General features: G+C 38.1%; 1 protein-coding gene across 13 annotated transcripts in view; it reads right to left on the reverse strand.

The window, feature by feature from the left end:
* PTPRM (protein tyrosine phosphatase receptor type M) overlaps positions 1-23,793 on the reverse strand; it is a 511,840-nt gene that overhangs the window by 34,283 nt on the left and 453,764 nt on the right. For all 13 annotated transcript variants that reach the window (XM_052787185.1, XM_052787177.1, XM_052787176.1 and 10 more), the window contains 2 exons: positions 21,243-21,319; positions 18,426-18,462 (listed from right to left, as the gene is read on the reverse strand). In XM_052787185.1, coding sequence (XP_052643145.1) covers positions 18,426-18,462; positions 21,243-21,319 — 114 coding nt within the window. The remainder of the gene's footprint in view (positions 1-18,425; positions 18,463-21,242; positions 21,320-23,793) is intronic.

A 23,793-nucleotide genomic window follows, 5' to 3' on the forward strand; every position in this document is an offset into this window, starting at 1 on the left:
GCTGCAGTATATCACTTTGCAAAACAGCGGGGAAAGCGGTAAAGAACGCTGGCATGCCATGGCAGCCATGTCCTCTGCAGTGCTTTCCCCAACAACCTGTGCGCTTTTGTAAATGAACACACAGCGCTTCCTCTAGTGTCATGCTAAAGCTGGGTACCAGCCCACAGGAAATGTTCCAGAACTGTAAAATGTTGGGAACAACAACATCACATTGTGTATGCCTGGTCCTGTTTGTTTCTAGCCTGCATGTCTTACCCATGATGTGTGCCACCCCGATTTTAAACCACTGTTTTAAAATCACTGAGCCAATAAGAATAAACAAATGTAAAATACTATCAGGTACTATAAACTTAACATCGATACTGAACCCATTACTGAACTGCCACACTGCAGTAAGCAATTAGTGCCTTATTTAGAAGAATGCCTTAAATCAGCTAATTGGAGAACAAATGGATAATGTATTGGCCTAAATGTTCCTCTAGCGAAGAGACCAACACTCTTAAAGCATTACAAAACCATACATTGACAGATTTGGGTAGTTTGGCACATGTATTTTGGTACTTTGAGCTCCCTTTGAAAATAAAATTTTCACTCTGAAAGTCAGGTACTTGGTGAAAAATTTAGTAATATATTATTACTATATTATCATAGCAGGGGGGTTGGACTAGATGATCTTTGAAGGTCCCTTCCAACCCAAATCATTCTGTGATTCTATGACTTTGTGATTTTACGATGTTATAGGCAAGTCAAAACAAACTCACTAGGCAAATAATATTACAGTTATGATGCAATAAGTTACATCAACTCAAGTTTAAGAAAAAAGATAGTAATAGTCTAAAACTTTTGAATTTTTAAAATTTATTTTTATTTTCACCAATTTCAAAGGATAATTTTATCATCCATTATTTGCATAGACCATTTAAAGAAGTTATGTATTCTCCCCCTTACTTTCGCTGCCTTTAAAAATGCTGCATATATAGTTAGTTTCACAGGTTTCCCTATAGTCATTCAACTTGTCTTTTACTTGCTTTGTTACTTCATATAACAGGAGAAAAAGCCATTTAAAACAAAAGGAAGCTATGACTGTTAGAACACAAGAAATGTGAGAAGGTCTCAGACTAAAAATAACAGCAGAATCTAAAACTACAGTTTCTGAAATTACCAAATTCAAGCTGATGTTGTGGCTGCAAAGCTGGACACCTTTTTTTTCTTTTAATTTACAGCACAGAACAGTTGATGCTTTTGTAAGATTTCATTCTGAAGTATGACAAGAGTTAAATCACTCTCCACCACATGGAAATTTGCAGTAAATATTCTACTTCTACATAAGAGTCCTGGATATGTAATACACACATGGTCCAAATGCAATTTTGAATGTCGCAGTAAGATAATTAATATACATTACAGTGAAAGTTTAGCTTGCTTGTGTTTTAATAATGTAGGATTAAATATAGCTCTCTGGGCACTTAAAGTCACAAGAGCATTAGAAAAGTTTTGGGCCAATCTCTTCTACTGGTAAAAGGAAGGAGACTATTTTACTCACTGTAGGAAAATACTATCTCTGTATAGTTCCTTCCTTCCTCTCAAATCTCAAACAAATATTCAGCAAAATTATTATTGCTATAATCTTTGAAGGAATGTAAATAAAAATAGGATTAGGGAAAGGCAGTTTTCCACATAATAGTGTCCTGGCAAGAGTCTGCAAGTTCATGACACATTATTAAGATTATTTAAGCTTGATCAAGGACAAAAAATAACAACACTATTGCTTCAAGAATCCTGATTCACAACCTGGTTTAATGGAGAAAATCTAAATGGCTCCACTGCATTCTGTTACCACAGGACTATGTGACGTTTCAAGATCGTTCATCTGAATATATTTTTGGTAAAGCTGCAGGAAAGGTGAGAAAAGATCCTCTGTCTACACAGCCCTCTTCTTTTCCCCTTGCAAGAAGCCAGAATCTTTGAGAAACTGAGGGGCAATGTAGCAAGTTTCTTTATGCATTATTTCAGTTTTCTTTCCTACAGATTCATGTGAGAGACAAGATGGTTGGGCCCTACTTTGTAACATTCATTTCTTTTTGACAGCTCTGGGATAATCTGCAACAATTTATTCCTGATTTTTTTTTTCTACAGACAGCATAATTTGTCTCATGATTTAAAGATTCCTACATTTCAGATCCTGAAATCACAAATTACAACTGGGGAGAGATCCTAAACACTAATTTCTTCCTAAAGATTTTTAATTTGTCATTCTTTATAAAGAAAAAAAAAAATAATAAATTATGAGAAAAATGAATCTTTACAAAAAGTAATAGCATTTTTCAGGGCAGAGAAAGAGCTGAGCTCTGACAAGACTTTCAACTTTAATTCCAAATGTTCTTCTAGAAGAAAAGGCCTGTTCTGCAGTGCTGAGTACACTCCTCTCAATCTTACTATCCAAATGATAAGATAATCGTAATTAAAAATGCTTGACAGGATTTCCTGCTCTCCTCAAGTATTCTCAAGTGTTTTCTTGCTTTTCCTCTCCAGTTCTTTACATGAAGCCTCCAAACTTTTTCATGTTCAAGACACTGAATGAAAAAAAAACACCCGAAAACCTACCTTAAAGTCTCAGAAAGTAATTCTTTCCTACCCCATTTTTCTTTTCTTCTTGACATTTTTCAAATTATTTTCTGACATATGAATAAATTATTACTTGTCTCCAGCCAGAATTGAAAAGCATTAGAGGCTAGGTAGAGTTGGAGGATTTATTGTCATGAAGAACTGAACAATTTGATTCCAGAGACTCATGGTAGGGAGAGAAAGAGCCTATAATTGTTCTAAGCATCAACTTAACAGATGTGTGCACAATAGGCAGGAAAGTTATTCTCAGCTGTTGCCCTCTTGCGGGAGGAGAAGGTCTGAAGAGAAGGTACTGTGCTGCCTAACAGTAAGTCTGCGGCGTACCCCATTAGCTACACAATATAGTAGTTGGTATCAAAGATTTCTGCTGTGAAAAAACAGAAATCAACAACATACTGCAACCAGAAGATGAAAAGCAAATGAAAATAAGAAAGAGAAATCAACCCTCCAACCCCCAAGCTAATTAAATGCTTTATTGGAAAAACTCAACAGAAATGATCAGTTGTATATACCACAACCATTAGTTGTATTACCAATAGTTGTTAGTTGCTGCTCTGGGAACACAAACATATTAGGAAATGGAAAATCACACAGCTTTTAAGAATGGTTTAAACTCTTAAGAAGCTGCTTCTGTACACAGAGCTTTCTAGAGCCTCTATTTCTGCTTGTTATTGTGAGGCCCAGTTCTAATAACTGCTATTGCTACTGGAGTATGTGATCAATTTGAACATGATAAACTAGCTCAGAATACAGGAAAAAGTGTTCAGATGTAGGAAAGAAAGCAAACACACAAAGAAACAGGTAAAACCTGAATCCTGAAATGTCCCCAGCACTTACTCAGACAGAACTTGTAAATCTGTGGGTCATTTTTCAATTTCTACAAAAGCAAGCAGCTTAAACAAGGAACAAATAGCTTCTAGTACCTTTTTCTAGCATAGATGTCAAATCCATAAGCTAATGTTTGGTCCACCTGAGACCAAATTCAATGATAGGTATTAAAGTTAGAAATGTGCAGAAAATGAACAGATACCTTCAAGCTCCAAAGGCTCCCCAGGGACAGTGCATGGGCAGTGGCAGCCATTAGCATGTGTTGATAGAGGCAGTGGACTGACAAGATGCAAGACTTTTATCTGCAGCAGTTAAATTCCATCTTGAAAAGAGTGCAATTAACCTACTTCCAGTGAGTAAACGTGTCCACCCCGCATAAGCAGGTGGTTATAAAATGGTCCCCTCACCTAATGGCTACTGCAGTTTCTAGTAGCAATGATAACTCTCTCCACTTTTTACTGAAGCAAAACTTGCTGCTTGCTATTGTGACTGCCTACAACTTGACCACTCAAGGACAACTAGCTAATATGCCTGCACAGAAGGAGCTGCATTTTAGCCCTCATTCTTTACTATGTGTGATCCCTTTTGTCATGGTTTAACCCCAGCTGGCAACTAAGCACCACACAGCCGCTCACTCAAGTCCCTCACAGTGGGATGGGGGAGAGAATCAGAAGGGTCAAAGTGAGAAAACTCGTGGGCTGAGATAAAGACAGTTTAATAGGTAAAGCAAAAGCCGTGCACACAAGCAAAGCAAACCAAGGAATTCATTCACCACTTCCCATGGGCAGGCAGGTGTTCAGCCCTCTCCAGGAAAGCAGGGCTCCATCATGCGTGATGATTACTTGGGAAGACAAACGCCATCACTCCAAATGTGTCATCGTGTCGTGTCCCCCCCCCCCCTTCCTTCTTCTTCCCCCAGCTTTATATGCTGAGCATGACATCATACGGTCTGGAATATCCCTTTGGTCAGTTGGGGTCAGCTGTCCTAGCTGTGTCCCCTCCCCACTTCTTGTGCCCCCCCAGCCTCCTCGCTGGTGGGGTGAGAAGCAGAGGAGGCTTTGACTCTGTGTAAGCACTGCTCAGCTGTAACGAAAACATATTGGCCTTATCAACACTGTTTTCAGCACAAATCCAAAACACAGCCCCATACTAGCTACTATGAAGAAAGTTAACTCTATCCCAGCCAAAACCAGCACACCTTCAAAATGAACTTGAGGTACAGTAAATGTTTTCTTATTAACAGATATGGCTGCATGGCAAAAAAAGCCAAAAAGCAAAGACTCCCTTTGCAACTACACTGTCAAAAAACCCCAAACCCATTACATCACCGAAATTGTTCAAAATACACATGAAAATGTAAAACCAGAGATTTAAAAAAAAAAAAAAATTAAAAATTACTGGGAGAACAGACTACAAGCTAATAGATCAAAAAGTTCAACAATTCTCCTTTTCCTAATAAACCTCTTAAATGGGACAGACTAGCTGTTAGTAGGATAACTTACAGAGAATTTCACAGGAGGAAGCAAAATTACAGGGTTACTAATGCTCTGCCAGTCCAGTGATCTGATAATCGATAAGTGCATGTTATTTGCTCTTTTAACCACGCTAGAATTCGGAGGTAAGAACAAAACACCCTTTCAGAAAAAGTTATGTAAAAAACTGCCATTAAATGTTACTTTAAAGTATAAATATCATTGACTGCAGCCAAGGGAACATCTCCCTTGGCTGAAATACATTTTTTCCCTACTCAGTAAGGCAATGTGCCCAAGATTGTATCACCAGGAATTTGCAGGCACATCATTATGTGATTAGGTTCTCATGAGTGTTCAGTTCTGTTAGCCTCCTAGTTATCTCACGGGAAGCTCATCAGCGGTCAGCAGCTCTGCAAACCTGGACACCTCTTTGCATGAACAGGTATAGACTAAATAGTGTAAGATTAGGTTCCACTTTTTCATAAAGTAAAATAAAATGTCTTGATCTTTCTGCCTAAAATAGTCAGCATACTATAAAGAAAAGTAACAGATCCCAGTTGTGCTGATTTAGTCAACTAGCAAGATAAACTGCTAGTTCAGTATTTTTTTGTAATTGCATTTTCACTGCCACACAGCAGTACAGCTGCATGCTGGCTCATCTCCGCTCTCCCCAAATGAGCCGGTTTCTAAATGGAAGATACTTTAAAGATCTGATCAGTTCCTGATAATCTGATTTGCCAAGAGCAGTCTTTACCATATGCTTGTTGAATAGGTATGGTAGCATGCATTTAACTTTCACTCACCTTTCCAGGAGTTCTGAAGGGTTTAGTGCCTCCATGGAGGCCAGCGAAGCCCAGAACAAAGCTCTGCTATAAAAACTCAGGCATGTGATCATGCAGTCTTTCTGCAATAACTTCTCTCAAAATAGGTTTAGACATTCGTTTTCTACCATAACATATGCACTTAAATTGACTTTAAAGGCTTACGCAAGAGTATGTTTTCATAGGCACAGTATGTATGCTCCTATAAATACTGTGAATAATTTTTAAGTCTGAGATAAAAATGTGATCAAGACATCACTAAACCATATGGCCCCACCACTCACCAATAGCTATCCAAATGCATACAGAGCAGTCTTTTGTAGTTTAAGGTGTCAAGACAATAATGATGAAAAAGAATCAGGTCATATAACTTGGATGCTTCTAATGCTTTAATTAAAAAGTCCTCCCAAGTCTGTTCCAGAAACTAAAACAGCATCGAGGGTAAAACATACCCCAGTGCCATGCACCTATCCACTTTTACTGAAGTCTCCTATAGGCCTATCAGTGTAAGAATTAGCACACTAAAAGGCAACAGACGTTTGTACTGGCAAAACGTGGCCATAAATGCTTCAGTGTCATTTATTAATTGCTGCTTTCTAGCTGCCATACTTCAGTGTTAATTATTATTGTTGCTTCTGCATGTCCCAGCCCCGGACATTTTGAGCACTAAAGAATCTCAGTGATATTAAACAAAACCCCTGTAATGAGCTGAAAAAACACATTCTCACTTTTATTACTTTATTTCATTTGACTTATAGTGTTGACTGTGATGGCATTTGAAATGCACTTTCTAATTTTAGCCTTACAAATATTAATTATTATGTAATCTTCAGCAGGGCTATATCGTAATTACACAGCTATGTTGACTTTCCTGATAAAACTTTCTTGGAAATCTCTCTTGCCTTGGAAAATACAAATAAACAAAGCTGTGATGAACTTCCAATGAAGTTGGTTCCATATAAATATGTTAAGCCAGCATGCAGCCTGAGCAAGGAATCCTGAGGCTATGGCTACTCTTACATGAGGTATGGAAAAAACCTCCCCCTCAGTTTTAAACCTTATTTTAACTGATTCCTCCATGGTAGTAGAATCAGAGATGGTGCAAAGAGGAGTCACTTGTTTGCAGAGGCAGTAATTAACTCATACTCAGGTAAGAAAGAACACCATTTTGTAAGCAAGAATTCCACCAGAACTTAATTCACAAACAAATAAAAAATGTTCAGTTTCTCCTAACATCCTAACATTAGTTTTAACCCGGGCTTCAGAATATACCATGCATATCAAATATATGCAGAATCTATATTTGAGTTGTAGCCAGTGCACCATTTCTTTTTTTTTGGCCTTTTGCAATGATACCACCTTGGCTTTGTGTGGCAAGGTTTTGGTAGCTGGGGGGGTTACAGGGGTGGCTTCTGTGAGAAGCTGCTGGAAGCTTCCCCTGTGTCCGACAGAGCCAATACCAGCTGGGTCTAAGACAGACCCGCCGCCGGCCAAGGCCGAGCCAATCAGCGATAGTGGTAGCGCCTCTGTGATAACATATTTAAGAAGGAAAAAAAGTTGTGGGACAGACAGAAATGGCAGCTGGAGAGAGGAGTGAGAACATGTAAGAGAACAACCCTGCAGACACCCAGGTCAGTGAAGAAGGAGGGGGAGGAGGTGCTCCAGGCGCCGGAGCAGAGATTCCCCTGCAGCCCGTGGTGAAGACCATGGTGAGGCAGGCTGTCCCCCTGCAGCCCGTGGAGGTCCACGGTGGAGCAGATATCCACCTGCAGCCTGTGGAGGACCCCACGCTGGAGCAGGTGGGTGCCCAAAGGAGGCTGTGACCTTGTGGGAAGCCCACGCTGGCGCAGGTTCCTGGCAGAACCTGCAGATCTGTGGAGAGAGGAGCCCACAGAGCAGGTTTTCTGGCAGGACTTTTGACCCTGTGGGGGATCCACGCTGAAGCAGTGTGCTCCTGAAGGACTGCATGCCATGGAAGGGACCCATACTGGAGCAGTTTGTGAAGAACTGCAGCCTGTGGGAAGGACCCACGTTGGAGAAGTTCATGGAGGACTGTCTCCCATGGGAGAGACCCCACGCTGGAGCAGGGGAAGAGTGTGATGAGTCCTGCCCCTGAAGAGGATGAAGCGGCAGAGACAATGTGTGATGAACTGACTGTAAACCCCATTCCCTGTGCCCCTGCGCTGCTGGCAGGGGTAGGTAGAGAATCCGGGAGTGAAGTTGTGCCCAGGAAGAAGGGACTGGTGGAGGGAAGGTGTTTTGAGATTTGGTTTTATTTCTCATTACCGTACTCTGGTTGATTGGTAATAAATTGAGTTAATTTTCCCCAAGCTGAGTCTGTTTTGCCCTTGACGGTAATTGGTGAGTGATCTCTCCCTGTCCTTATCTTGACCCACAAGCCCCTTGTTATGTTTTCTCTCCCCTGTCCAGCTGAGGGCAAGGGGGGGGCGTGATAGAATGGCTTTGGTGGGCACCTGGTGTTCAGCCAGGGTCAACCCACCACAAATGCAAAAAAAAAGAAAACAGTATGCAGCAACACTATTCCACAGTAAGCCACCTCAGCTATACTCAAGTGGGTTACTCAGGACTGAGCTATGAATTTGAAATGTGTTTTTCATTATTTCCTTACCTTAGATGGATTATCAATAAGAAACAGATCTGACTGAATCTTGTTAGCTCGACATTTCAGGAAAACGCTGCTTATAAAGCAAGCTGAAATGCTTTATCAGGACAAATCCTGCCCAGTGCAGCTACTGACAACATAGAGACTTTCTACTGTATCCTTTGCTCAGGAAAAACAAAGCCTTCTCTCATTATCAGCCAAGGGACAGCACAGTGAATAGTAATTGGCTGATTTTCAAGCACAAACTAAATCCTACCTGCTTTGAGCTAGCCAGTCAGCAAGGCCTGCTGCCTGTACATTACTGTATGTGAAAACTGGCTTTCACAAAATGAAATTTTCAAAGTGCTTTCAAGTCCCATTAGCTTTCAACGAGGCTTAGATTACTAAGTGACTGAGGTGCATGTAGAAATTTTATCTATAGCTCCCATGAGACTGACCAGTGCTTTGGCTGGCTTGGTATACCACCTCCTCCTGTATTTAGAGGAGTCAGCACTAGACCTTTCACAGGATGAAGGAAAGGAGGAGCTTGACCTGTAAATTCTTCATCTCTTTCCAAATGTAAAAAGAACATAGAAACATTTGGCCTGTAACATGCTGTTTACAATATACAGTAGTGATGAGCCACAGTCATACTGTTTTATGAAATACACGCAAGTGTCTCACAGCTAGCTAAATTAAGAAAACCCTCCATTCTAAATTCCAAGTTTAATATAGAGATGCTTAAAAAATATATCCTTTGAGTAATGACAAAACTGATTATTCCAGAGACTTTTTTCTTTAAAATTGCTCATTTCACAAAACTAGATAATCAGTTTGAAAATACGTATTTTATAAGTGTGTATATATACACATACACATCAACTATTTGCTAGAGCTGGATCATTTCTCTTGCTGGCATTTCCTGTGATCCTATTCTGCAGTGATTCTGTGGGTAGTCACAAAGTTTTATGAGGATGTGGTATTTATTCTCTGGAATATCATATGGCATTTTCTTTTCTTTATTGATACAGATCTAACTAGGCTGGAACAGCGCACATCTCTATGCCTTATTTTGTCTGCATCGTGGTACCATCTAGAAATCCCAGTCCAGGCCCGGAGCTCTGCTATAGCGGGAACTGCATTACATATTAAATGCCCATGAATACACAAAAGGTGTTCATGATCCTCACAGTCACAATCCAAACACACCTTGAGAGACAACAGGAAGCAAGATAGGGTTCGAATGAATTGACCAGGCTTGATATAATATATAGCAGCCACAATATGCCAGCTTCCCAGCCATTTCTGAATAATTTTACCTGTCCCTGCTCCACATTATTATTTCCACCATGTTCAGAAAAAAGTCACTGCTGCACTTAAACATGTTTTTAAGTCTGAGACCAGACTTTATTTGTGCACTCTTGGCAGGTGCTATTTAAGAAATTTTTATAACACTACAGCTAATGCTACCAGCTAACTTTCCATCTAATAAAGTGTTACACACTTATTGATTGACATTTCTCCACGGCTAAATTTTCAATACTAGCTCAGTTTGTTCTGTATCAACAAAATAAAATGAAAACGTCATATGATTTCCCAAAAAATAAATAGCACATTCCCATAACACCTTTTGACGACTCACAGAAGTACTGCAGACTGGGAACAGAGGAACTGGCAGCAACAGAAATGGTCCAGATTTATCCACTTAGCCTGAGATTAGGCAAAGCTGAATGCAATAACAGTTGTGTACATAGTACTACTGGCCACGTATGTACCATTATGACATTCAAGAAAGCTGCTTTTTCTTAACTGCAGGAAATTAAAAAACCCAGCAAAACAATGTAGTTGTAGTTTAATGTAGTTCATCCAGTATAACTGAAGAACTCTTCCTTTCATATAATTTGTTTGCCACACAGCAGGGATGTTAAATTTTCTGTTCCTCTCATGAACATTTTCTCAGACTGCATAAATCCAGTATCTTCCAAATTTTGCATTACATGTAGCACTCCCCGGGGTTAGGGATCCCCTAGTGAGGGTTATGTGGGATACCTGAATAAGGCCAGAGTCTTCAATCTTTACCTCGCACAGCTTTTAAGAGAGCACTGCAAGGCAATGACTTGCAGGGAGTATGTTTCATTTTTTTCTCCTATGAAACAGGAATAGTTTGAATAACTACAATTGTAACTAAAGGCCTTGATGCATTTTCCAGTGCAGTGTCCTGGCTATAGAGAAACAGAGTTGGTCTCGCTCACACATGGACTCTCTCTCTATGCCCTACAGACATTTAATTGTTTAATTACAGTCAAGCATGTCGGGAGAATGATAGGTGACTCACCTGGGAAACTGAAATACAGGTCCAAATTGATTCAGATCAAATAGCAACATGAGCTATTGGCTCTCCATCTGAGGTCACAGCTCTGACTGAAGCCTTATTCCAGGAGCCTTGAGCCCATGGTTTGAACCTGAACTGTCTTTGTGAAAGCAGTCCAACAAAGTTTCAGTTTAGCTGAATCAATGTTTTCCAGTAAGAAAGCTGTTTTAGTTTCTAGTTTGTGCATTATTCTAAATAAGGGTGATTTGCATCATGGAAATATGAATACCTATTAATCACTCATTCTAAATAGCCCATCTGAGCTTGGGAAGACTAACAAATATGGAATTTATTTTGTAAAAACCATGCTGCCTGTAACATTTCCAACTCAAAAGTCTTAGGTAATTGACTTGTTGGACTAGGTTCTTCATATCAACTTGTAATGCAGAATCAATTTTGATGATGGATGAGAAGTTTAAGATAATTTTATCCCCTTCAGTAGAAGGATCCTTAGGGAATGGACAAAAGAACCTAATTAGTCTTTCCCATTTCTACATTCTAGTTTCATGTTGAGTCAATAATAAGCATCAGGATGTAATAAAATCATCACTATTCTCTAGCTCAAAAATACGAGTTCATTTTGGCTAGTTGTTTCTTTTATTTTTCCCCAAGGACCTTATTGTGAAAGAATGTTGCTCCTGCTTGTGAGTAAGATATTCAGATGCTGTATTTTTTACACTCGTGCTGGGATTTTAAGTGCATTAACATGAACACTTTACCCAGATGAACAAACAAGGTAATTTAGTCTACATTAAAGCATAAGTAAAAGTGCTAGAAAAAACAAATTTGTCATCATTTATTATCCTGATAGGTATCTCATGAGTGAGATATATCACTCACAAGATGTTTTTCTATTTAAGGCTGGAGAACTTCGGTGCATTCATTTCTTCCTCAGTCATAGAAATAGTCAGAATCAAACAAATATCAGTCAGATCAAGATACATGTGAAGGTCATTAACAAATAAATGTGTATTGGATGTTTTTCCTTTTAACTTCTGGTAATTATTGTAAAAATTAAAATGCATGACAACAAATTTTCTCAGCACTATTATTTATAGTTATTTTGGGGAGCACATTGGTTATTTTCACCATTGCAAGCAGGAAAGGGCAACACTAACCTTTTAATTCTCTTTTTTATTATCTTTTATGGGAGACTGCAGTATCTGATGTACACTGTAAACAAGGAAAGCCATTTTAACATGCAGAGTGTATTTGTGCTTAGTACAGACACAGTAACATGAGCATGCTTGCAACAGAATGAGATTTAGCAGCAGCAGAGGGAATCTCCACAAAGTCTACATCTGAATATGCAACTGCACGGAATAATACAGATGGATAGGGAAAGAAATTAATCCAATAAGCCTGTATCTTTTTTTTTTCAAAGGCAGTGCTTCAAAATTACCCAGACTGTCATGTGCACTGGTGGCCATACCAATATAGAGATTTCAGTTGCCACCAAAGGATATAGAGAAGAGAAAAGATGATAGGTTTCAAAGATTCAGATATGGTGACAAGGCAAAAAAAAGCTGCCTTATTTGTTACTTGATACGTTCTTATTTGTTTCTGAAATACATTCTGTTTGTAAATTTGCTACAGTCTTTTTTTTTCAGCAAATGAGAAGACGAAAAGCCTTCTTACACCTGCTGCCAAGCTTCCTCCAGGCTGCTGAAAAGTGGCTGGAAAATAAACTTCACAGAAAAAAGAGATGCTTTGACGACGTGATTTTCCTGACAAACTGCATTTCTCTGCTCCTTCTTCTGCTTTAGCATTAGACTTCACTGATTGACAGGCATGTTAACAGTACTCCATTAAGAGTGCCAGATACTTTCCCCATCAAGTCCAATTTATGGATGATTCTTTACCAAAGATGGAAAACCTATCATCAAACATCAGCTTTTGATAATTCGCATCCCCCCAAAATACACACGTGTGAGGTACATCTGAACGGCTGATGTTGTGTACTTCTTCCTTGGACAAAAAACAGGTTCTAGTGCATAATCTAGGTAATTAGGAGTCTGAGCAGCAAATACACTAATACATGGCCACCTCCATAATGTTCTTTTCTGAACGCGTGTTTGGTTCATAAGGACAGTTTGCTCAGCTCTTGAATTTCAGGAAGATCATAACTTCCTTGTTTGCAGGACATATTTCATAGTCACATTTTTTTAAAAGAGGACAAAAATATTACTTTTCACACAATCTTCCATTGTCCACAATACAACCTTGAAACATTTCCTTTTGCCTGATTCACCTCTGTCTCTTTAATTACTGTAGTCTCTCATTTCTCTTCTTAATTCTGATATGCAAAAGTCTGTTGTAGCTATTCTAGACTGACTTCACAACAGAGAAATCAAACCAATATCTTGTCTTTGAGACAGAGATCTGTATGTGCTCTGAAGATCTTTATGTCTGATTTCCTGCTGCTCAGTCTTTGCCCGGGAGAGGCTAGAAGGATTGTTTTTTCTTCCTCTGTGGCTTTAACAATGGACTACAGAAAAATCATCAGTTTCTCAAACTGTTGTTTCATAAGCCACAGTAACAAGCAAGTGAAAGAACAGCCTGCATGGGATGTGGGAATTTATATTAGCAAATAAATATTACATAATTATTCACTATTCTTTCTAGAGCTTGTTTGTACTTTCGAAGAATTTCTAAAGGTTTATGAAAGGCAGGCATGTATTTTATGCAAAATATAGTCACACATATGTGAAGAAGAATGTAAGTGGCTCTACCTAGTAATGGATCTATCAGCAGTTTTCCAACAATGCTCGTGTTTCACTTGGTCTACACACAAAGATTCAGAGAAGTGACACACTGCAACAGAGCCTAGGCCAACTTTGTATCTATTAGAAAACTATGCTAGCCCTGCATTTACAGCCTTCTACACTGAATCGAAAGCAACAGGGGTGTCTCATTCCCTGTATAGACAAAACTACCACACGGCTAATTAAGACGGAGACAGAAAAATATAGGAATCATGAAAATGGTGAAAGATAACTGTTCTAACACAGTTATCACTAAAATCTCCTGTTATAAACAAAGAGGCAGGCAGAAACTCTGCTATTCTCATGTACCATAATGTGGCAACTGTTAAAAAGTGTATACCTTGATAGTTAACCAGTTTTTACTACACAATATCTCTTTTTGTCCTCAACACTAGTAGAAGTACCAACTTTTAAAGGATGCTCAAATGTTGTAATCGTTATCATCAGCCTTTGGTGGGAAATGGTAGTAAGAGGGCTCTGGTGAATTTGTCATATGGCTTCACAATATAACCTGGAGATATCACTTCCATATGCAGAGGATCTATTGCTTCTGTATGCATTTGGGTGTAGGAAAAAAGTAACTTTGCCATTTGTCACCACTGTTGCAAAACAGGTGAAGGACATGTTTCAGAAAGCCTTGCTTATTCAACATAGTGCTTAAGAATGGGTTTATCTACTCCACTAAAGACAGATGTCTTCAACCACTTTTTTAACATTTTGATGATTAAGAAGTAAAGAACAGCATCAAACACAGTTGAATCTTCAAGATTAATACAGGTGTATAGAATTCAATCACTTTATATATATATAAGGAAATCAGCCTAACTACCCTACATCCTGAAAAAATGATAGCATATACAGAACTGAAAAAATCTGTAAAACTATCTTGCTTTGTTGTTTTTCAATTCTCCCTGAAGTAATTTTGAATGTTAATTTTCACCTGGAGGCTAAAAACATGGCAGCAAAAGTTTCTTTGTAAAGAGAAATGTGGAGCTTCCACATTGCTGTAGTTCTGACAACTTTTTGCAATATAAAAACAAAAAAAATGTCAAGGAAGTTAAGAGTATTATTATTCAAAGCAATATTTCTGCTTCAGATGCCTGAAAGGGAACTTTCAGTTCGAAAGAAAATGTATTTTTGTTTCTGAAAACCCTTATTAAAATGTTCACACAACATATACAGTCATATGTGGAAGACAGACACATATTTTGCAGAAAAGAGAAGGAATATGAAAGGGGTTATTACACTGGCAAGTTTATGCTGCTGTAGTGACGACTGTAAACATTTCCCTTGTAAATATTTATTTTCAGAAGTTTATAACTCATACCTAAAAAACTGCTCCTGACTGAAACTTGACTTGATGTCTGTCTCCATAATCAGCAATACACAAAGTGAAACAGTTTAGCATCTGCTTTACAATTGGATACAGACAAAAAAGAGGTTGAAAGGCTACACTGGGCTATTATATCTAAAGCTGCTTTACTTTCAAGACTAACTTTTTACAGTCCTTAAGCTATGCTCTGAAGTACTTCCATGAAACATCTTAGATCCCGTTGCTCTGCATGTTGCAGCAAGCAGTTTTAAATTACACCAGCTTGCTGGTTCTGCATGACCCAATATGCCAGCTTGTGATGAGGGATTCTTTTTAATCATGGTGATTCAGGTGCAGACCCTATCTGTTGATGCCAGTTACAGCAGATCACCAAAAGTCTTTATTAGCTGTAAATTCAGTCTACCACTCACATTATACTTATCACATAAAGGAAAATTGATGTTAATTTTATAATTGAAATTGCACTCTAAATGTATTACTCTTAAAATGGAAATAAAACCTTTTTTGACTATTAGTTGAGAAAGCCTCAATTAGGTAAGTCTTTTAAAAAATGTTTCTCCCCCTAAATCGAACTAGCAGCAGGATGCTATGTATGCCAAGGTGGAAAGATGCCAGTCTGTATGTCAAACCCTGGTTAATATGGAGGACAGTACCACTTTAATAAACAGGTTATTATGCAGCTCCCAGCTCTGTTAAAAGCAGATTGGTAGTCTATTACAAACTGATTAAATTTGCCACTTCCTCACTTCAAAAAATTTTATTTGCTCATTAACACTCGATATGTTGAATGCAGCTTAAGAAGAACACAGGAGAATTAAATATCAATCATTCTAACTCCTCAGAGATCTAAAACTGACTCATGTAATGATATTTTCCTTCAAAGAACAATAGGCATGTGCACCTGTGAAAGTTGCGGTGGAGGAGAAAAGGGAGAATGGGAAAAGTTATTTCAAGACTGATGTAAAGTAGATGTCAAGGGAATTAAACATGCAGCTTAACTATCCTGCTGCACTGATGTGTTTATACATACCCATAAGAAAGTGTATTCTAAAACAGAGCATGAACATCATTGGCTATACTGCAGGCTGTGGCTCATGACAAGCTTACTAGTAAGGAAGACATACAGAGGTATAGTCTGTTTGACATGTGAAACAAAAGTCTTTCCTTTCATAGTTAATATAGAGCCTTAAAGGAGTTTTAGAGATTATTCCCAGTTATCTTATTACCTTTGCAAAAGACAGAGACTGCATCTTACTGGAACTGTTACTGTTGTGCAAAGGCCTTGTCAGAAAGCTGAGATACTGGAGATTAATACTAACTAGCCTTTACACAGCTGCATCTATCAGGACATTGCAGAAAACTGTAAAAAGCAGACGTGTATTTTTAACCCTATTCTGCAGATGGGAAAGCTGAGACAGAGGAAGGAAAAGAAACTTTGTTGTGATTCTTCATCAGGCCAGGGACAGAGCCAGGGGGAATACATAAACACACCTCTTGAGATCAGTGCTCTTCATTCCTCCAAAAAGGAGATACAAATCTGCTTCCCAACTGGCCTTAAAAAATGAGATGATAAGATGTAATCCACCAAAAACCTCACAGCCAGATTATTTTGAATTTGCTGTAAATCGTATGCCCATTTTAAAATGAATTTTACATTCTTCAGAGAGTCAGTTTCTCACTCACTGCACCATGGGAAGGGTTAGGCATCCCTGTGTGCACTTAGCTGCACCGACACAGAAGAAACTGACGGGACATGCCCCAAAGAATGACAGCTGAAGTAGTCATATATCCTTTACATCTTGGAAGAAGACTTGTTTCTACTCCTCTTATTCTCCTTCTTGACTAGGTACTTCTTGACACCATATCAGGAAAAAAGTGTGGCAAAGAAACTGTTGGGACTTCCTGGTGGATCTGGTACATAGACTTTCAGTATATTACTCATACATTATAACATACTTGGCTTTAAGAGCTGAAAGTACAAAAACCTCAAGCTTGGTATTTGCTATTCAAGTAATATGATGAGTGATAAAGCTGCATTGAAACTTGCTTCAGATAGGGATCTTATATGACTATCAGAAAGCTGTCAGGGAGATCTTCTGGTGAACCTCCTGATGAAAACGATTGTATTAAAACTGCAAGTAAAATGCCAACTGTGTATCTTTTTATTTTAGGATTCAATTAAAGGTGAAAAACAACAGCATCATTAGCTAAAGGTTAAATGGAACAATCCATTTCTTCTCAGAAGAGGAGGGTGTAAAATCCCAAAGGGAATTAAGCAAATGCTGCATTTTTGTCCTAGTTTTCCTGTCTGGCTCATCTGTAGAAAGACTGTGGACTAAAGAATGTGGTGGGTGGGTAGCAGAAGTGGAAGAAGCAGCACATTTAAATGGCTCATATTCTAAGATCACAAATTCTAATTCTGGTCTAAAAGAGTAATATTGACAGTAGTGAGGCAGTTCTAGAAATAAGATCTGCATCCTGCCCCACTGGCACCTGACACAAAGTAGCACTCCTTTGGGACTGTTGAGAGCTGAAATACAGAAAGGCAGAGATACAAAGTCTCCCACTGGTAGAAGTAGGGACTGGAGGCTGCATATTTTGGGTTACTTAGGGAACAACTGAACTCACAGTAAGAGCTCTTATTTGACATGGCCAACATTTTCTCTGACCTCTAAAGCCAACACATGGTAAGATTATTTTGAGTATATTATACTCAGTACTCCAGCTGGCTCTCTTAAAAGGTTGGGCATGTGTTGAAATAATGTACGTGGGTGCAGCTCAACTTCTTCAGATCCACAGGCAAAGGCAGGAAGCTCTGTCAAAGAATACTTATTACAGAGAAGGTTCCCTCTAAGCAGTGGAGGAGCAATCAAATTTTCACATGTATGCTATCCAAGCATAGGCAGGAGATTGGCATATTGTTCAATATTATGATTAAGCAGTCACAGAAGACTCATCTTTCCCACCTGTTCCAGCTTTGAACTTGACCAAAAAATAAATAAGAGCTGCATCAGAATGGGCAAATTATGTCTTTGAAGACAAGTACAAATTGAAAATTAATTCACGTGTTGACAAAGGAATAAGTTCTTCTTCACAAGCAAGCTTTTAAACAATGGCCTGTAAAATTGCCTCTCTAGATCTCTTTGAAGAATCCCCCTGCAAGTGTAATATGTCTTTGGGTCCTCTACTAAAACTTCCTAACTGAAGTGTTTTGTATTTTAAGGACCTGAAGCCTAGTTATCATTGAACAATTAAGACAACATACATTTTCATGACACTGTTGTCTCTCTGAAAAGTTTACTGAATATTTCTACCACGACTTATTTCTTTTTTCATTAGTAACAACATGGTGAGTAACGTCTGCCAAAAAGCATGTATTTTGCTTTTCTACTCAAAACCTATTTGAACATGAAGGTAGAGGACTGCTTACTTGACATACCTGAAAATTAGATAATAATTCAGTTTGTTCGCTTCTACCTAAGTGATTGAGCCTACTCCGTCCTGGATATTGACTATGGCAAGAATGCATATTAAAGAGCATAAACTGTAATCCACGTACCAAAACCTCTTAGCCTCACATAACCAAAAAGAAAGGGTGATAAACTTACCTTGTGTAGCAATGTAGTGATTTGGTCTATGATAACCCTAAAATAAATTGAAAAAAATATAAGCAATATGCACTGCGACTATGTTGTTATGAATGAAACTTCATTTAGAGTAGTATTCAGTAAAAATCACAACAATACAGATAATGTATTAGATGCAAAAGTTCTTTCCAGTGGGGAAAGGGCAAGGGAGAAGGGTAACAAGAAGCAAATGTGTTTTCTGCAAGATACTTAAGTGTTGTACAACAGGGGACAGAAGTAATATGTTCTTTCAGTCCCTTGTTGGCTCTGCTGAAAATGAACAGCATGAAATCCTCTCTAGCACTTGCAGCTAATGGCATGAGATGCTCATGGAGGCTGAGATATACCTCCAAGCTATTGCTATTGAGTGCAAAGCCTATCCCTTTTTTAACAGGTAAAGAATGCTGGATTTGCATTCAGCCTAGGGAAGGGTGGGGGGATGTTCATTCTGTCCACTGTGATTTGTTTATGTTTTATTTCTGGACAGTAAAAAGGAGGGTAAATTCTTTGACTAAATGGTTTGGTATGAATACACTTGTTCACATCTAAATAGGAAGAACATAAAACAATTCTATGTTTCTCTGATGACAAGAGCAACTTAATCACAAGCTGGCTGTGCAATAAAGCCTAATACTCTATGGATTCTTTGCAACATTGAATAGGTTGCCAATAGGGAACAATACCATTTTTATAGTATTTGAGTTTCTGATATGATGGGAGTGTCACCAAAGGTTTAAATCATGGACTAGTATGTTGATAAATTCAGTTGTACCCATGTTAATCTTTTAATAATGGTTATGATGCATTGTCAGGCATCAATAGGAAGAACTTAAAGCTGTTGCTTGCATGCCATTGCAATTTCTTTGTAAAAGAGCAAGGGGCATTGTAGTGATGCAAGGTAGGAAAGACTCAAAACAACTGAAGATACCTTGAATATTACAGAAAGAATAACATTAATTACAGAATTGATTCCTTTACATGCCATTGAAGCAAAATTTGGAACTCTGTGAAATAAGAAGTGTTCAGATAGCTACAGAGTTGATTTTTTTTTCTGCTGTGTGTTATCTAATATCCCTAGTGGGTGGGGTCAAAAAATTCTGTTTCCCAGTGAACAAACACATGGGAAAAAATGCCCAAGAAAATTTCATAGTGTCTGTGATGGTGCCATTCCCTTACGTTTATTCTAACAACACAACTGTACTAATACCCGCATGCAAGAGTAAAACTGCAGCTACTTCTGTAGTAGAAAAACAAGCATTTCTAATGGAAACCTGACTAGCAAGATTATAAACAAAAAATGCTGTGTTTTGTGGTAGACTTGTCTTTGGAAGATGTCTGCAGTCCTCCAAGCTTTGCAATGAAGATATCTGCTGAAGATGAGGGAGAAAATTTTTTCGTTCTCACACACTGTTTCTTTTTGGGCCACATTCTCTCCATCCTCTTGTACTTCCATAAGCAAAAAAGGTTGCTATGTAGCTATCTTATCAGCATTTTAAATGAGACTGTATGGTCCAAAGCCTTATTCCTCACATCTTTGAATATTTTAGAGTCAGATGAAAATCTGACACAAGAACATACTAGTAGCCTAAAATGAGAACAATCCTGAATGTTGGAGCAAATGTGCAAGTGAATTTAAATCTAGGTCCCCAATGTGAACACTCTCTTTCCTTTCATGACAGATTACTCCCTTCAGAGTTTAGTGAGACATGTAACTAAATATATTTCCATATGTGCCTTTACCTCTTGATGACTGTGCTATTCTTTCAAACAGCAAGGGACTGAGCAGAAATCTGAGCTTAACTTAATGGTTCTTGAACATGTTTATAAACATCGATAGGAGGAGATATCTTCAGAAAGTTACAACTTCAGATTGTTACAAATGAAGTACCTACTTTTTTTGTATAGCTCTAGTTCCTCCATACTCTGAGAAAAACATCTGTTACGTTCCTGTTTCATACTGGTGATTAAACTTGAACTGCAAATTGTGACACCATTTTTCAAAGATGTCACTGCTGAACAAGAAATCTTTAGCAGACACAGTTTCCTATGAAACAACACTTGTTTTACTTAGCCTAACAACTAGCACACCATGTAAACAATAAAATTATTCTTTGCTATCCATAGATTTCTGCCTTTAGATAGTATTGACTTTCTAATGATTTTCAATTCTACTTTCGAGTTCATTCTTTCAACCAAACCCACCTTGTCTCTTAAAGAATTTATTCTAATGTAAAACATTAAGTTAACATGATGCAGAATGAACAAAGAAGCCACATAATTAATTAAGCAGCCTACATATTTAATGAAATGTCTTGCTTGCATTAGAAGTACTGGTTAACAGCTGCAGAATATACTTTGAAGGAGACTTAAAAGTGCAGAGATGACAAGAGATTGCAAATCTCTGCATTAGGCATTACAGAGTTTTGTCACGTTAATATGCAAACAACATTCTTTTAAATGTGGAATGATGCCAAGCTGTTGACAGAAAGTGAAAATAACATTTTGTTAGCCCATATAAGCACCAGCAGGCAAAGTAGCCATACAGTGCTGCTGGCAAGGTTTCAGTCTAGTGGCAGTTAGACGAAATGACTCCTTTCATTTGCTTATTGACAAAACCTTTGAGGCTTTTTTTTTCCTTTAGTGTACACCTAGCTTCCAAAGATAGTATTTTCCAACAATGTTTAGCAGCTGCTATTAGCTGTGATATCTATTACAAATTATGAAAAATGTGAGAATAGTAAGAGCTCCCTCTTTGACTGAACACAATGTTAAGTTTGTTGACTACATCAGTATACGCACATCAATATAATTTCCATTGATGTAATCGGAACTTGTTTCTCCTTCAATGGGCTGCAATCTCACTCGAGAATGATCATCTGAAATGGGAACAATGGAGAGAGAAAAAAAGCAATTACAGATACATTCAGTAACAACTCCTTCATCAAAATACTACTTTTAAATCAAACTACACCTCAGCATTTGCAAGTTCGTGCTTGTTTTGCTGTCCATGAAAACATTGTATCTACATTTAACCCTCGTTTCATTCATAAGGCTTTCCAAATTCCCTCTGATTTTCAGTCTGCCTTAAATATTTCTAATATGAAATCCATTACAATTACATTTTTTGCCTTGACACCCTCCCCTCCTTCTGTCAATAAAATAAATAATATTAAGTTGTCAAAGGTTTAGACATTTGGAAATGCTTCTGCCAGTACTCAAAATAAGCTGAAGTCATTCTACAAGACATACTGCCACCTCACAGTTTCTGAAAGAAACTCACTATGTTTTCAGTAAGGGAGAAAGCAAAATAATGACAAAACCCAAGCAGTCAGATAATGGCTTTGTCACTGAATTTTACTCTACTGTGGCCATCTATATCTATCCAGGAATGTGCAAACACTCTCAACTCTATTTTCCAAATTCCAATCCAAAACACCATGGCATGAATTCGTTTGTCAGCTGCCTCATTTTCTTTATGACACCACAGCAGTGATTAAGAATTGCTAGAGGCTAGATACCCCCAAAAAAAGAATTTCTGTATGCTGGTAGGGCTCCTTCTTCTTTAAGATTTTACATGCTCCTCTTGATTCTCTTGGTTCAAAAGCAACAAATCACAACGGCTTTTCCAGAATGCTGCACAAGTTGTTGATAAAACAATTTGAGGGTATCATCTCAAGGATGGTGAGATGGTAAATAGCCACTTTATTGCTGCTTTGTTTACAAATTGCTCTTGCTAATTAGATACCTGTGTATTATTGTTTTTGAATGCTGATTGCTAGCTGAGCTAGTATTACTTGCAGCTGATGACAGACCTTCATGACTGTCATTATTTTGTTGTAAATGTAAATAAGCATTAGAGCACCTAAAACTTGCCACCCATGTTCTGAATAGCTATTTTTTCAGCTTCAAAAATCCTAAAAGATAACATATGAATGAAAGAACATGAAATGGCTTAAAAACCCAACTTCATCATAAGTAGCACAATATCGGCCCACATTATGGGGGAGGAAGGAGAGGTCAAGTGGTTCTTAAAATAAGAGATTTTCAAATGCCTGAGTAGGAAAGGAAGAGGCAAATTCTTTATTTCACCCTCTTTTATGCTCAGGGACTTATGCTTTTTAAGTCTCAGGGACTAGAGATCTCAGAGCCTCATTTGCTTCCCTGGGATTCCCTTGGGAGAGAGAAAGGGCACAGTTTTAAACCAAATATAGTAAATCAGAATTAATTAAAATTCCAGCTCTAGGTTCCATACAGCTCTTATTTTGCTATTTTCTTGTGATTATTTCACCCAACAGCCTTCAAGAACAAATTTTTCCAAACATGTTGGAACATTCAAATCAATTATGTTCATCAGGTCAGCCTTTTCAGCCTCTTTATTCACTTTTCCAAGACTAAACATTTATAGAGATGTGACTCTCCATTACATAACCCATGCTGGTCTGACCCTACCAAGCTACATTTATCCAAGTGCTGTGCTATTCTCTGCTTAATTAAGCTATTTATCGGTTTCTTCAGAACAGAGGTTTAGCTCACAGGGCCTTAATTCTAAAAATCCATCTTACTTAAGAAACATACTGCATTAGGAATTTTCTAAGGTGCAGACATAGCTGCTGCTTTTACAGTTTCGGGACCTGATCCAACTTCCACTGAAGTCAGCAGACTCCAGAAGTCAAGCTTGCTTGGACTCATGGTATGTCTTCATCTACATTTTCATGATTTCCTGCATCATTGCCTTAAAAGCATTATTACCAGGACAACTCAGGCTAGTAAAGACCTCCACTTTTATATTTCTTGAATTACTTAGGGCAGGATTCAGTTGTCTAAGCACAAGCATCTCATGCGACTTTATATACCCTGGGATATACTGCCTAGCCTTCAGCTGCCACTACGCAATAACACAAGTCTGTCATGTGTACTGTGTCACATTTATTGGTCCTGCACAGATGTCCTAGGTCACCTGAAATGGCACTACATGTCTGTGTTTAGGCAACTGAATCCCACCTTTGATGACTTGCACACCAATGAGTTCCATACTGGGCAAAACAAGCTTAAATTTCCCACTAAGGAACATCTTAAAAATATAATGTCCTGTAATTTCTTTTAGACTGATTTATACAATTGAACAATATGCAGTGGTATCTTTTCTTTACCTTTCCTGTTATTTTGTTATTTTCTTTATTTACTCCGTTCTTTCCTTGCAATGATTCTTGCTTTGGATTGGGCAAAACTAAATAAGTTACTTCATACCTATATCTTCATATCGTCTTTTTGCCCTTTTTTCTTCTCACATGCATTCTTTCTAGTACTGCATTCTCAGCTAAGTTTCTGGGAATTCTGGAGGTAATGGACT

Source organism: Harpia harpyja, chromosome 5 (genome assembly GCF_026419915.1).
Source record: "Harpia harpyja isolate bHarHar1 chromosome 5, bHarHar1 primary haplotype, whole genome shotgun sequence".
NCBI lineage: Eukaryota > Metazoa > Chordata > Aves > Accipitriformes > Accipitridae > Harpia > Harpia harpyja.